At 41.2% G+C, this 11,552-nt stretch overlaps 1 protein-coding gene across 1 annotated transcript in view; it reads left to right on the top strand.

Annotated features, from left to right (window-relative positions):
* The first annotated feature begins 1,493 nt into the window (after window positions 1-1,493).
* The window catches only part of Thsd7a (thrombospondin type 1 domain containing 7A), a 405,762-nt gene continuing 395,703 nt past the window's right edge, over window positions 1,494-11,552 (top strand). The window contains exon 1 of the mRNA XM_060373993.1: window positions 1,494-1,807. Coding sequence (XP_060229976.1) covers window positions 1,648-1,807 — 160 coding nt within the window. The 5' untranslated portion in view covers window positions 1,494-1,647. The remainder of the gene's footprint in view (window positions 1,808-11,552) is intronic.

Raw genomic sequence — 11,552 nt, 5'->3', positions numbered from 1 at the left:
AATGACAAGCATCCCCAGGGAGCCCTGTGGAAGGTTTCCTCCCTAAGAAACTGTAGCTTTTTCATTTCAGACTCATGGGTGGCTGGGTCCTTGGGGCTAAAGTCACCCAGAGAAGTTTTTCCGCTTTTCCAATTTTACTGTATTTGGTGTTAAGATTGCTAACCAAGTGACAATAGCTATCCCGAGCTCTTGGTTGCTGAGGGATTTTTGTTGTTGTTTTGCTTTGTTTTAATTGGCCAGCTGCCTTGATACTATTTAAGTGTTACAAGGAAACGAATTAATAATAAAAGATTGTTACTGTGAGTGGAGGGGAGAAACCACAGAGCTTTATCTGGTTGCACACATTCTTCTGTTAGTACTGAACTAACAGAACCGAGAACAAAAGGTACAGGCCACGTGGCTCCTTATTTTCCATATTATTATTATTATTTTTAAAATCAGGAGATATTGGTTTCAGGAACAACATTTAAGTAAAAAGATATAAACTGGAAGACAGCCAACTGCTGGCTACTGACTCATTTGCGCTTTAATTTTTCTCCCCACCTCTGATACTTTGTAGTGTGTTCTCCACAGAGATGGGGAGAGAAAAGGAACGGAACTTTTATTTACTTCACGGTTGAAATGGAATCCTGCCAGCAGTGTTTGTACGTTCTTAGTCATGCAATTAGACCGCATGGTGCACACTTTATATAAGTACGAATCCACTTTCAAAGGCGGTTACTGGACAATGTGTTGAATTTGACCTGTGTTATCCACGGTCACATTGTGACTGAAGGTGGACTGAAGTTAAATTTTATATATATATAAAATTTTATATATATATATATATATATATATATATATATATATATATATATATACTTAAGAAAGTGCTTAAGTGCCTTTTAGACAGTGAGCCCTGATCTGTTCCCTTATAGGTTCATAAATACCGCTCTTCTCGTAAAGTAATCCGGAAGGCACGCCGTCAGAATAAATGACCAACGCTGAAGCTTTGTGTAAATATGCAGGGAGAATAACACGCCACTAGATCAGCGTTTGACTCCTTGGGTGACGATGAATTTCAATGTCAGTTATTCGTCATCCTGAAGCCTGCCCCGTGATGATGCCTTTTATTGGTGTATCCTTGCGAACATATTTCAGCGCACCATGTGCCGGGGAGTTCTCGGGGCGGGCGCTTGGGGTCTGGGTGCTGGCCCTGTGCCCTCGCTGGCCCCCGCCTGTGGTCCCCTCGGGTCCCCTCGGCTCCTCTCGGCTCTCGCCCCCCTCCCCTCCCTACAGCTGGCGGCGGGGGCTGCTCGTCTCAGAGCTCGGGGCCGGCTCTGTCAGCTGGGGCCCCCTGCGGCCGGCTGTGTCCCTCGCCGCTAGGACCTGCCAGTCTGCGCGCTATGGCAGCGGCGGCAGCATCCCCACCAGCATCCCCGCCAGCGGCGGCGGCGGCGGCGGCGGCGGCGGCGGCGGCGGCGTCCACGGCCGCCGCTGATGCTATTGTTCCCTAGTGTTAGTTGCTCTTTGGCTGCTTTTCATCTGGAGCGAACAATAGCAACAGCGAGCGCTTTGCGTTCTCTACTGGTGGAGAAGGAAGGACCGTCCGTCCCCCGCCTCGCCTGAGTGCCGTGGCTCCGGAGGCTGGAGCGGCTGCGGGGCAGGATGGGGCTGCGAGCCGAGCGCCCGGCGGCCCCGAGCCGGGGCGTCCTGCAGCTGCTGCGGCTGCCGCTGCTCTTGCTGCTCCCGCTGAGCTCCGGCGCCCGCGGGGCTGCGGCGCAGGGAGACGCCGCCGAGGTGCCCACCCTCTATGTGTGGAAGACCGGTAAGTGGGACAGAGTTGTCCTTTTCCTCCGTCTCCAAATCTGGGGCCGTGATCCGGGGCCGGGAGTGTCCTGACGGGGTCCCCGTGTTTGCAGCTGGTCCCGATGACGCCCGGATCCTCAGGTCAAAAGTAGGATTCCTGAGAGCGAAATTAGGTCACGTCCTGTGCCATTAGGAAAGAACAACATAACTAAGAGGCAACAGTGAGTCACTGGGGTGATTGTTCCTCTCGTAGCTCGGCAGTGAATGAGGGCAGCGCTGTACTTTCATTACAAAGTGAAGTGTTTTTAGTATCTGGGTTCCCAGTCTTGGACCTCCTAAACTGACATTCTAGCAGAGAACAAGCGAACAGTTTTACCTGTGTTTGTGCGGTGTTGGGGCAAACAGCATGCGTGCTGCTGTTACACACGTACACGGGGGACAGAGTTAAATTTGTTAAGTGTATCTTTGTCTTGTGTGGGACACTCGGGGCCAAGCCCCGCGAGGACAGATCTGACAGCAAAAGGCAGACGCGACTCCCAGGAGCCCCCAGAGAACACTGGACAGCGCAGTTTGGAATGAGCGAGTAAAGTGATCTTTACAGCGTGGGGTGATTACCATGTGGGTTTTGGAAACTTTTCTTTCCCCGGAACGAAGTCTTTTCGCTTTGTTTTCCCACCAAACAAGAAAGGCAGCAACTCGCTGCTCCTCAGACCCTCCCTGCAAAGCGCTGTGGTAGAGACAGGAACAGGCAGGAAAACAAAACGCTCCCCTCTGCCCGGTGGGTGGACGCTCTCTGTCCACTCTGCGAGACGGAATTCCCGAGCCAGCCGGAGACTTCATACACTCATAGGGGGAAAGCGGAGGGGCATTCTCTTTGCTTCGAGCTGCCGATGACTCGAGTGTTCCCGGGAGATGCCTAAATATTAAGATAGGGATGAGGCAGAAACAAGTGCTTAGAGGACAATCACGGGGTAGTGGGGCTCCGGGCTTCACTCCTCCCAGCCCCCTGCTGAGGAGGCAGATCTATTTACATCCAAAATCGCACTGATGACTGAAGGTTTACAGAAGGTCCATGCATCCAAGCATGGGATTAGACAGAAACTCACTTAAAGACAAAACGCGCAGGTTATCTTGAAAAAGCTCATGAAATGCACGTGCACGCTCGCGCACGCACAAATGACAGGCACAGATTATTCAAGGCAAAGCCATTCTTGCTACCTTAGTAACACTTCAAAGATCAGCTGATCAGTTGATTGGTGAATGCGGGTAAAACCAAATTAATTCCTTTGATTTAAACAAGGAATTGGAATTTTTTTTTCTCCTAAACATAGTAATTAATAATATTTGGGAGTTTAGAAAGAGCTTCTCAGATAAGAATTGGGAAAAACAGGGCTGGCAGAGTGGAAATTTGTACTATGAAAGGAACATGAGCCAAGTAGTATTTCAGATGGAAAAGAGCGTAGAGGGCATTCACTGGGCTGCCTCTCAGGTGCCAATACATGTCAACATTAATGTCATGGCGGGAATGCGAGTCAATTAACAGCTTAAAATAGAAGGAAGCACTCAGGATCAAGGGGATGAAGACCTTGATTCTAGTGCCAGATTCAGCCCTGGCCTGCTCTAAGAATAGTTCACTTGAGTTTGGAGCCCCGCTTCTTCAGCAGCCTACAGTGTGATAGCACTTGCTCTTGACTGTCTGCACATGATGAGATGAAATCAAGTGGATTATGAGAAACTAGCTCATGCATTGTCAAGGTTTGTGCGAATCCTTGTGATAAGGATGGTGGTACTATGTTTTGCATAGAGATTCTCTGTTTGGTAGGAAATAATGGAGTGTTTAACCTGCTGAGCAAAATAATAATTTCTTCATTTGTATTTTCTATCCACTGAGAGGATGGGAGATATTACTAGATCTAACATGAGTTGAGAACAGTTCTCAGAGGAACTAGGACATATGTAAAGTAGCAGGATACATTGTAGCTAAAAATGTAAAGGTGATAGAATCGGAAGTGTTTATCATTTGGTGAGAAGCAAGCAAGGAGATTTTATTTAAATGAGAAACAATATACATATATATATATATATTTCATAGAGACAGAGAAGGGGGTGGGGCAGGAAGGGAACTGGGAGAGGAGACTAGAAAAGCTGAGGACATCTGCTCCAGTGAGGGGACCTTGCTCTTTCTGCTGTTTACAGGAAATATCATGAATGATGACATCATGAAAGTGGAAGCTTCACTGGACAAAGACCTGGGACAGGAGCTTTTACTGTCAAAAACGTGCTGTCCGCTGTGGTGAAATCACACAGTGCCTGGTTCAACTCTTAGAGGAAAAAATATCTAAAGATCTGATCAGGCACTAAGTCAAAGTTATACACTGTTAGACACACTACATCGATGCAGCCAAATATTTGTGATTTTGCATATGGAACATATCAGATTTATGAATTATGACTGATAATATATGTTTCATATGATAGTTTTAGGTCAACTCACAACAAAAAAGCTGTTAAAGATTTACAGTTGGCTCTCACTTTAGCAGAGCATGAATGTGACGGTGCCATCTTTGCCTTTTAGTCAACTCAAAACTAATCTATTCTTTAAACACACAATCCATAATGCATGGCATACCATATTCATGAACATTATTATAGCAGAGGCTAGTAGCTAATAAAACAGTTGAGGTTATGGCTCAATAAGGAGTTGCGATTTGTTTTTTTATCTTGGCTTCTTGCCAAGGGGGAAGTGAAGCACAGAAGAGAAACTATAAAAATGAAGACATATAGCCTTATTCCTAGATCTTGAAGGTATCAGTGACAGTGCAGCTCAAACCCAAATACTCAGCAGAAAGATATTTAGAAGCAACAAAGTCAATAGGGATTTTTAAGAAAACTCCAGACCTGTGGAAAAGCTGGTACAGCTTAGCCTGCAAGAATTAGTCACTGAAAGCTCTAAGAAGATGACGTTTTTATTTGTTGAGAATGAAGAGAGGTGAATCTAAAGGTTTTGGGGACAATAAGAAAAGGAAACCAGCACCGTAGAAGCTATAATAAAGCATGGAGAAAGTCTCTATTTTGCTTCGCAGAAGTGTAAGCCCAGATTTAACTTCATTCCTAAAGAAGTTATCAAGGTACCCATTATTTCAGAAGCCAAGAACTGAGATAGAAGGTGATAAGAAAGTAACACTAGATTTCTTAAGCATGGGAAGAACATCAGCTTATTTCATATACACTGAACTTGAGGTACAATAATCTAATGATAGAGCTAATGCAAAAAAAAAAATCTAATGGGTGAGTATAAGAGAGAAATATACTTGGTGATGGTGAAACATGCCTTTATTCCCAGCACCCAGAAGGCAGAGGCAGGCAGATCTTTGAGTTTCAGGCCAGCCTCACCTACATAGAGAGTTCCAGGACAGCCAGAACTACACAGAGAAGCCCTGTTAAAAGAAGAAGGAGGAGGAGGAGGAGGAGAAGAAAACTATGCTTGGAACTCAATTATGATTTTCAAGTTTGCTAATGAAAGTAAACATTGAAAGGTAAAATAAGGATATTTCACAAAGAATATTGTTTTTAAGGGAGCATGACAGAAACTATTAAAAATGTCAAAAAATATTATCAGAAAAGTTACATGGAAAATATTATTATTTGCTAGATGTGTATTATTAAATTATAGTGAAAAGTACAAGAAGTTCCAAAATCCTGGGATTATAAACTATTACAAGTAATATCAAGCTAAATAAAGAACTGGTAAGAGAACAGTGGTTTTGCAATGGACAGGATAGCTAGAGTGCTAGATACATAAGCTTGATTAATTAATAAGCTAGACAGTAGAAAAATGCACTGTTGATTAACCTGAGTAATCAAATGGCATTTAAGTTTCTCACTATACTTTCATGGTTATTTTGTAATAGAGAAAACTAAATTATTTTTTAAAATACAAAAGTCTAAATGTTCAATTACTTCATATTATTGCTATTTAAAAATAACTTGCCTTTATGTGAATTGTTAATTGTTAATAATATATTTATGTTAATAATATATTTATGTCAGTATACCCAATTACCAGTTGTATTATTAGATGGCAGATAATCACTACAAGTATAAAATGATTGCTTGTGATTTATATTTTTTAATTTGTAAAATTGTTCTCATAATAATTTTGGTTAATCAAATGCACCTGAAAATTGCAAACTATGAGAGCCAACAAACTGAACAAAATCTGCTTGACAGCATAAGAACATTGGGCTTTCCCCAAATTAAGTCATGGAGATTTCTTCTCACTAAAGTCATAATAAAATCTTTGAATATACTTCCATAATAATGGGATCATTTTGAAATCTGAGAGACATAAACATACCACCTATTATTTGGAAGTAGGTTATTTGCAGGTCGGGTTTTTTTTTTTCTCAAGAAGAACATTTCTCACATTAGGTTGATGCAACATAACTATACTGTTATTAACTATCACAGTAGCCCTTGCACAATTAATTGGATGAAAATTGTATCTTCATTCTTCAATTTAAAGTAAAAGAAAGCATAATTATTTCCCTTTATTTCCTTTTGCTGATAGTCATTTCTTTTTTTGGAAATGAAATCACTTGCAATATCTGTAGAGAATTATGTCTTCTTCATGTCAGTCACAAAGAGAGAAGAAACCCATCATCGCAGACAGTCTAAACTGAGTTTCTTGAACTCCAGTTATGCTGGAAAGTTGTCTTTGTTTGGACTATCACTTACTTTACTCATAAACTGGAGAAAAAGATGAAAAAGTGTGGGTAGAGGAAGAGCAAAAATGATACTCAGTCCTAGACAGGGTGTATTGAAAATATTCTATCTCTGTTACTTATGAAACTATGGTTTAATAGCACTTATTTTCAAAGATTAAATATAATAGCATTTACAAGGTACTAGAAAAGTGTGTGATTCATATCAGAAGTTCAGTAGGGATAGTTTTTATTGCTTATATTCTACATAACAAACAACACATTTTTAAAACTCAAGTCTGACAGTATATATTAGATTTCTATAAAGCATCCCCGTTTTTCCTGTAAATGCATCTTAAGTTGATAAATTTTAAATACCACAAGTTATAAGAAATGTGCATGTGAAATGAGAACAGACTGAGATCATACAGAATTGTTTTAACATAGACTCTACCTGATTATTGGCTATTTAAATGCTATGACTTTTGTATTAGAATGATAATAGAAGTTCTCAAGTGGGAAGTTACCTGTGAACTTTTTTTTTTTTTTTTTTTAATGCAGTTTATTCAGAAACCTTGAACAATCCTCGGACCCTGGGGAAAGCCAGCCCACAGCTTAAATAGCCTCTGGGTAGTCAACCCAGGCGTGCCATGTGGGCAATGCAGATAGGTCCACATACATGGAAGCAAGCCAGATCCTCAGCCTTAGCCAAATGTGGAATTGTTTGTGACAGAGAGCACTCACCATCGGGAAGGTGAAAGGCGGAAACCAGCTCCATCTTTAAGGCATAGCATTCCGCAGCTCTCTACAGTTCCCCCTTTTTGTTTTAGATGCATCAGGCAAGAGTAGAGGTCTGATCTCTGATATTAGAAATAAATTGGGACTTTGTACCGATGTTCGTTTAGGTGTCATCCACCCAAAGAGCATCAGACCCTTCCGATACCTTTTTCTCAGAGGCGGGACCTGGGGCATCAACCCGCATGCAACCAGACATGCTCTTCTCTGGGTCCAAAGCGGCTGACCCTGAGTGCAGTGCTTAGCCTCGCATCCTGAGCGTAACATTTTAGCTTTTTATGGTATCCAACCATGCTTGGGGAGAATGTCCTGCTTCAATGGCTGTAAAGGCCTGAATGATCAAGGCTGCATCACACTGTTGTGAGACTCTAATCTTGCATATATACCACAGGCAAACCAAGGAGACCAACACCAGAAGGCCTGCTAACGCTCCCATGCCCGCCCATTCCTTCAGATGATTCATGGCTGCAGCAATCCATGATGATAATCCTGTGGCTAGTCCTGCGTCCACTCTGGTAGAATTTACTGTGACAATGGCCACTCTCAGCTGCTCCATCATAGTATGAAAAGGGATCTTGGAACTACAGCCACCATTGTTACTACCATCTCATTGGCGGCTGTTGGAGCTACCACCGGGGCATTAGCCATGAGTCATACTGGGCAGACTGCTCAGACCCTGAACAATCATTTAGCCAATGTAGCTCATGCCTTAGTTGTACATAAAGGAATTAATGCTCAACTAAAAGGAAGCTTGATGGTGTTCAATCAGAGGATTGACCTCGTGCAGGAGCAAATTGATACCCCATGGCAAATCGCTCAACCTGGCTGTCAATGAAAATATGCTGGACTTTGAGTCACTAGCATACAACATGAGAATTTTTCCTGCGCTGCAAATCTGTCTAAACAATTGTCGAGCTATATTTTAGGTAATTGGACCTGTGAACTTTTCACAGGTAAAATGAAGGTACGAGCCCACTAACCAAGGGCCTCTCCCCATTCTTCATCCTTGTTCACTTAAAGTGGCAGATATAAAAGATATAATGTGCAAGGATTCTTCTGGCCTACCGCATTTATCTTCTGATTTCAATCGAAGGAGAAACAAAAGGAAATCTAGAAAATGAAGCTATTTGTTTATAGGTTTAACTGTTTCATTAAATGGCCACTTACCGGAGATCATAGAATATTCTCAATAACAAAACCACTGTTGATGTGTAACAGAACCTTTTGTACTTTATTGTGTAATGGTTCTTAGGGACTGATTAAGAGACTGAAATTCCACGTACTTAAAGTGTTCTTTCATAGTTTCAGCCATGTATGCACTCAAAAACGATACTGTCTGACCTATTCCCAAACACATCCTTTGATGATTTCCTCTTCCTCCTTTTTCTCCTTTCTCTTCATCTGTTCCCATTCTTTTATCCTTATTCTTATTTGTTCTCATTGTTATCCAGTAAGTTCAACTAGTGCTGCCCATAAGTGCCCGGGTTTGAAGTCATCCATCAGAGCACAGGCAACCAAATGGCCATCCTCTGCAAGAATGATTCTCCCTTTTCAGCAGCTATTGATGCTAATAGCTCCTCGGCAAGGAGAACCCACATTCTTGAAATGCTTTTTGGATAGCATTGCTCTAGCTTTCTGTGTTCATGTTCTTTACTTTGTAGGCTACTATTTGAATAAACATTTCAAATCCCTACAGTTTACTCTATGTCCTTCTTTTCTTGTTTTAGGTATATGGGAAGTTAAGTAGAATGTACTATTTCCATTAAGTCACCACCTCTCCCTATTTCCCCTATTATTAAAGACTTGTGCCAGTGTTCTATGTTTGTTACAATCTATTACTGACACATTATTCTTAACTAATGTCCATGATTTCCATTTGAGGTTTCAAAAGCCCATAAAAAACTCAGTCTCTCTCTCTTCCTCCATCCCTCTCCCTCTTTTTCTCCTTCTCCCTCTCCTTCTTCCTATCTCTCTCTTTCTGCCTCTCTCTGCCTGCTGCTTGCCAACCAAGATATAAACCTCGCATCTATATCATGCTCTCCTGCCTGCTGCCATGTTTTCTGTCATGATGATAATGGACTATCCATGATGGTCACAGACTCTACTATCCTGTGGAACCATAAGCCTTAAAGCCCTAAATTAAATGAGTCCTTTTATGAGTTGCCTTGGTCAACTTAAGTCTCCACAGCAATAGAACAATAAGTAACAAAGAATGTTCTGTATCTACTTTTCCTTCTTTTCTCATAGAGGAAGCCATGAGCTGGGAAAATAAGAATGTGTAGTATCCTTTTGAACTTGTAGGAATACTGGCATCCCACTGGGCTGATGTGGTCAGGAGACCAGGAAACTTAGTAGTTAAGGCACAGAGATGTTTAGACCTCTCCATTGACATGTCGAGCTGAGTACCCAGGAGAAGGAGTCAGTTGAGCAATGGCTGTTGAGTGCATATTTTGTGTACATGGATGGAAGAACATGGCACACTATCAAAGAAGATGATTTGAAGCTGTCTCAGGACCTTGATACACCAGGAACATCTACACCGATTATATTGATGTAATAATTTAATTTATGCAGGCCTGGTGCTATACATCTTTTTTTGGATTAGTATCAATAGCAGTATATTTGAGGCTTTTAAGTGAATGTGGTTGCAGGTATGTTTTAGCATGTGTTAAAGAATGGCATCAGAACATCAATAGTGATTATTAGGATTACTTTGTTTTTTTTTTTTTTTTTTTTTTTTTGAGATTATGTCTCTTTATGTAGGCTAAACTGTCCCTGGAAATCAGTATGTAGATACGCTGGCCTTGAACTCACAGAGATCCTCCTGCTTCTGCCTCCAGAGTGCTGGGATTAATGGCATCCACCACCACATCTTGGCAAATCTACAGTACCCAGTATTCCTAGGGCATTTCCCATCTAAGCACCAAGGAGGCCAGACTTTGCTTAGCTTCTGAGATCAGATGGAGATTGTTTAAAGTTTATTTTTATTCCCTCCAACAAAGTATTGGAGAATGTAATAATAAATGCCAGCAGCTCACTGTCCCAGATTCCGTCCCTGAAAGGGAAAGACATGAGTGATGAAGAACTGAATCCACCGTTAGAATCAAGGCAGAACTAATTACCCATTATTATGCACTTACATGCATTTATATTTAATAAAATATTTAGGAAGGGAGTTGGCTCGGGTATACATAACTTGCTTAAAATTTTATAGGTATGACTTCTAATCTCTCTTTGCATCTTGTTTTTTAGCCACAAATTAGTTTCGCATTATTGTTTACTTCTTCATACATTTTAAAGATAATGAGATAAACTTGCACAAGACTTAGACAGTGCTTGGTAATTACTCATAAAGTAGTTGTCTGCTGCCTGGCAGTGGTCCCAGAACGAAGTGATAATGACTCCTCGCTGGGAAAGAGTCAGTATTCAGCATCTTCTTCTTTTTTTTTTTTTCCTTGGGTCTTCCTGTATGGATCTATGTGTACTTCCAAGCCTTATTACCTCTGATATTATTTTTTTCTTGCCTGTTTCTGGACCAACAGTGTAGCAACTTTTATCAAGTTTATGCAAAGTATCATTTTGAAGCACAGAGGCATTCTGTCTTGATGTTTTTCCTTGAGATTGCACACATCCTTGCCATGCTGGAAATGCTAGAGGTGTGACTCTTTAAATGGGAGTGTACAGCTTCAAAATGAGCTAATGTGGAAACACCTGGGAATATTCTTGGCAAGATGTTCTCACTCTGTGAAGTGTGAGGAGGAAGTGAATGCTTCATTTCCCAAAGTGTAATGTGTATATTTGTATACATTTAGGTCACATATATAATTAGGCAATTTATATACTTGTATGCCTCAATCATGGTTCAGTATCTTCCAAGTAAAACTATTTCATCACTATTTGGATTGAGCAACTGTTTTATGCTCATTAAAAGACATTTACCTATACATTTATTAAATTGTGTAAAGCATTTTTATTATAATATTTTTTGTTTTTATTAATTACAGTTTATTCCCTTAGTATCCCACCTGTAGCTCCCTCCCTCTTCCAATCCAACCCTTCCTCTCTCTTCTCCACCTATGTTCCTCCCCCAGTCAACTGATAGGGAGGTCCTCCTCCCCTTCCATTTGATCCTGGTCTATCATTTTAATTTTATGGTAGAATTACAGTAATAATCTAACGTACCACTGCAAAAATAGTAATGCACACATGTCTGTATATGTGCGTGCATACAGATATGTCTGCACAAACACCAACAATTATGGCTAA

This window comes from Meriones unguiculatus, chromosome 21, assembly GCF_030254825.1.
Source record: "Meriones unguiculatus strain TT.TT164.6M chromosome 21, Bangor_MerUng_6.1, whole genome shotgun sequence".
Lineage (NCBI taxonomy): Eukaryota > Metazoa > Chordata > Mammalia > Rodentia > Muridae > Meriones > Meriones unguiculatus.
Note: the sequence above shows the minus strand (reverse complement) of the source record. Positions and strands in the feature narration are given on the sequence as shown.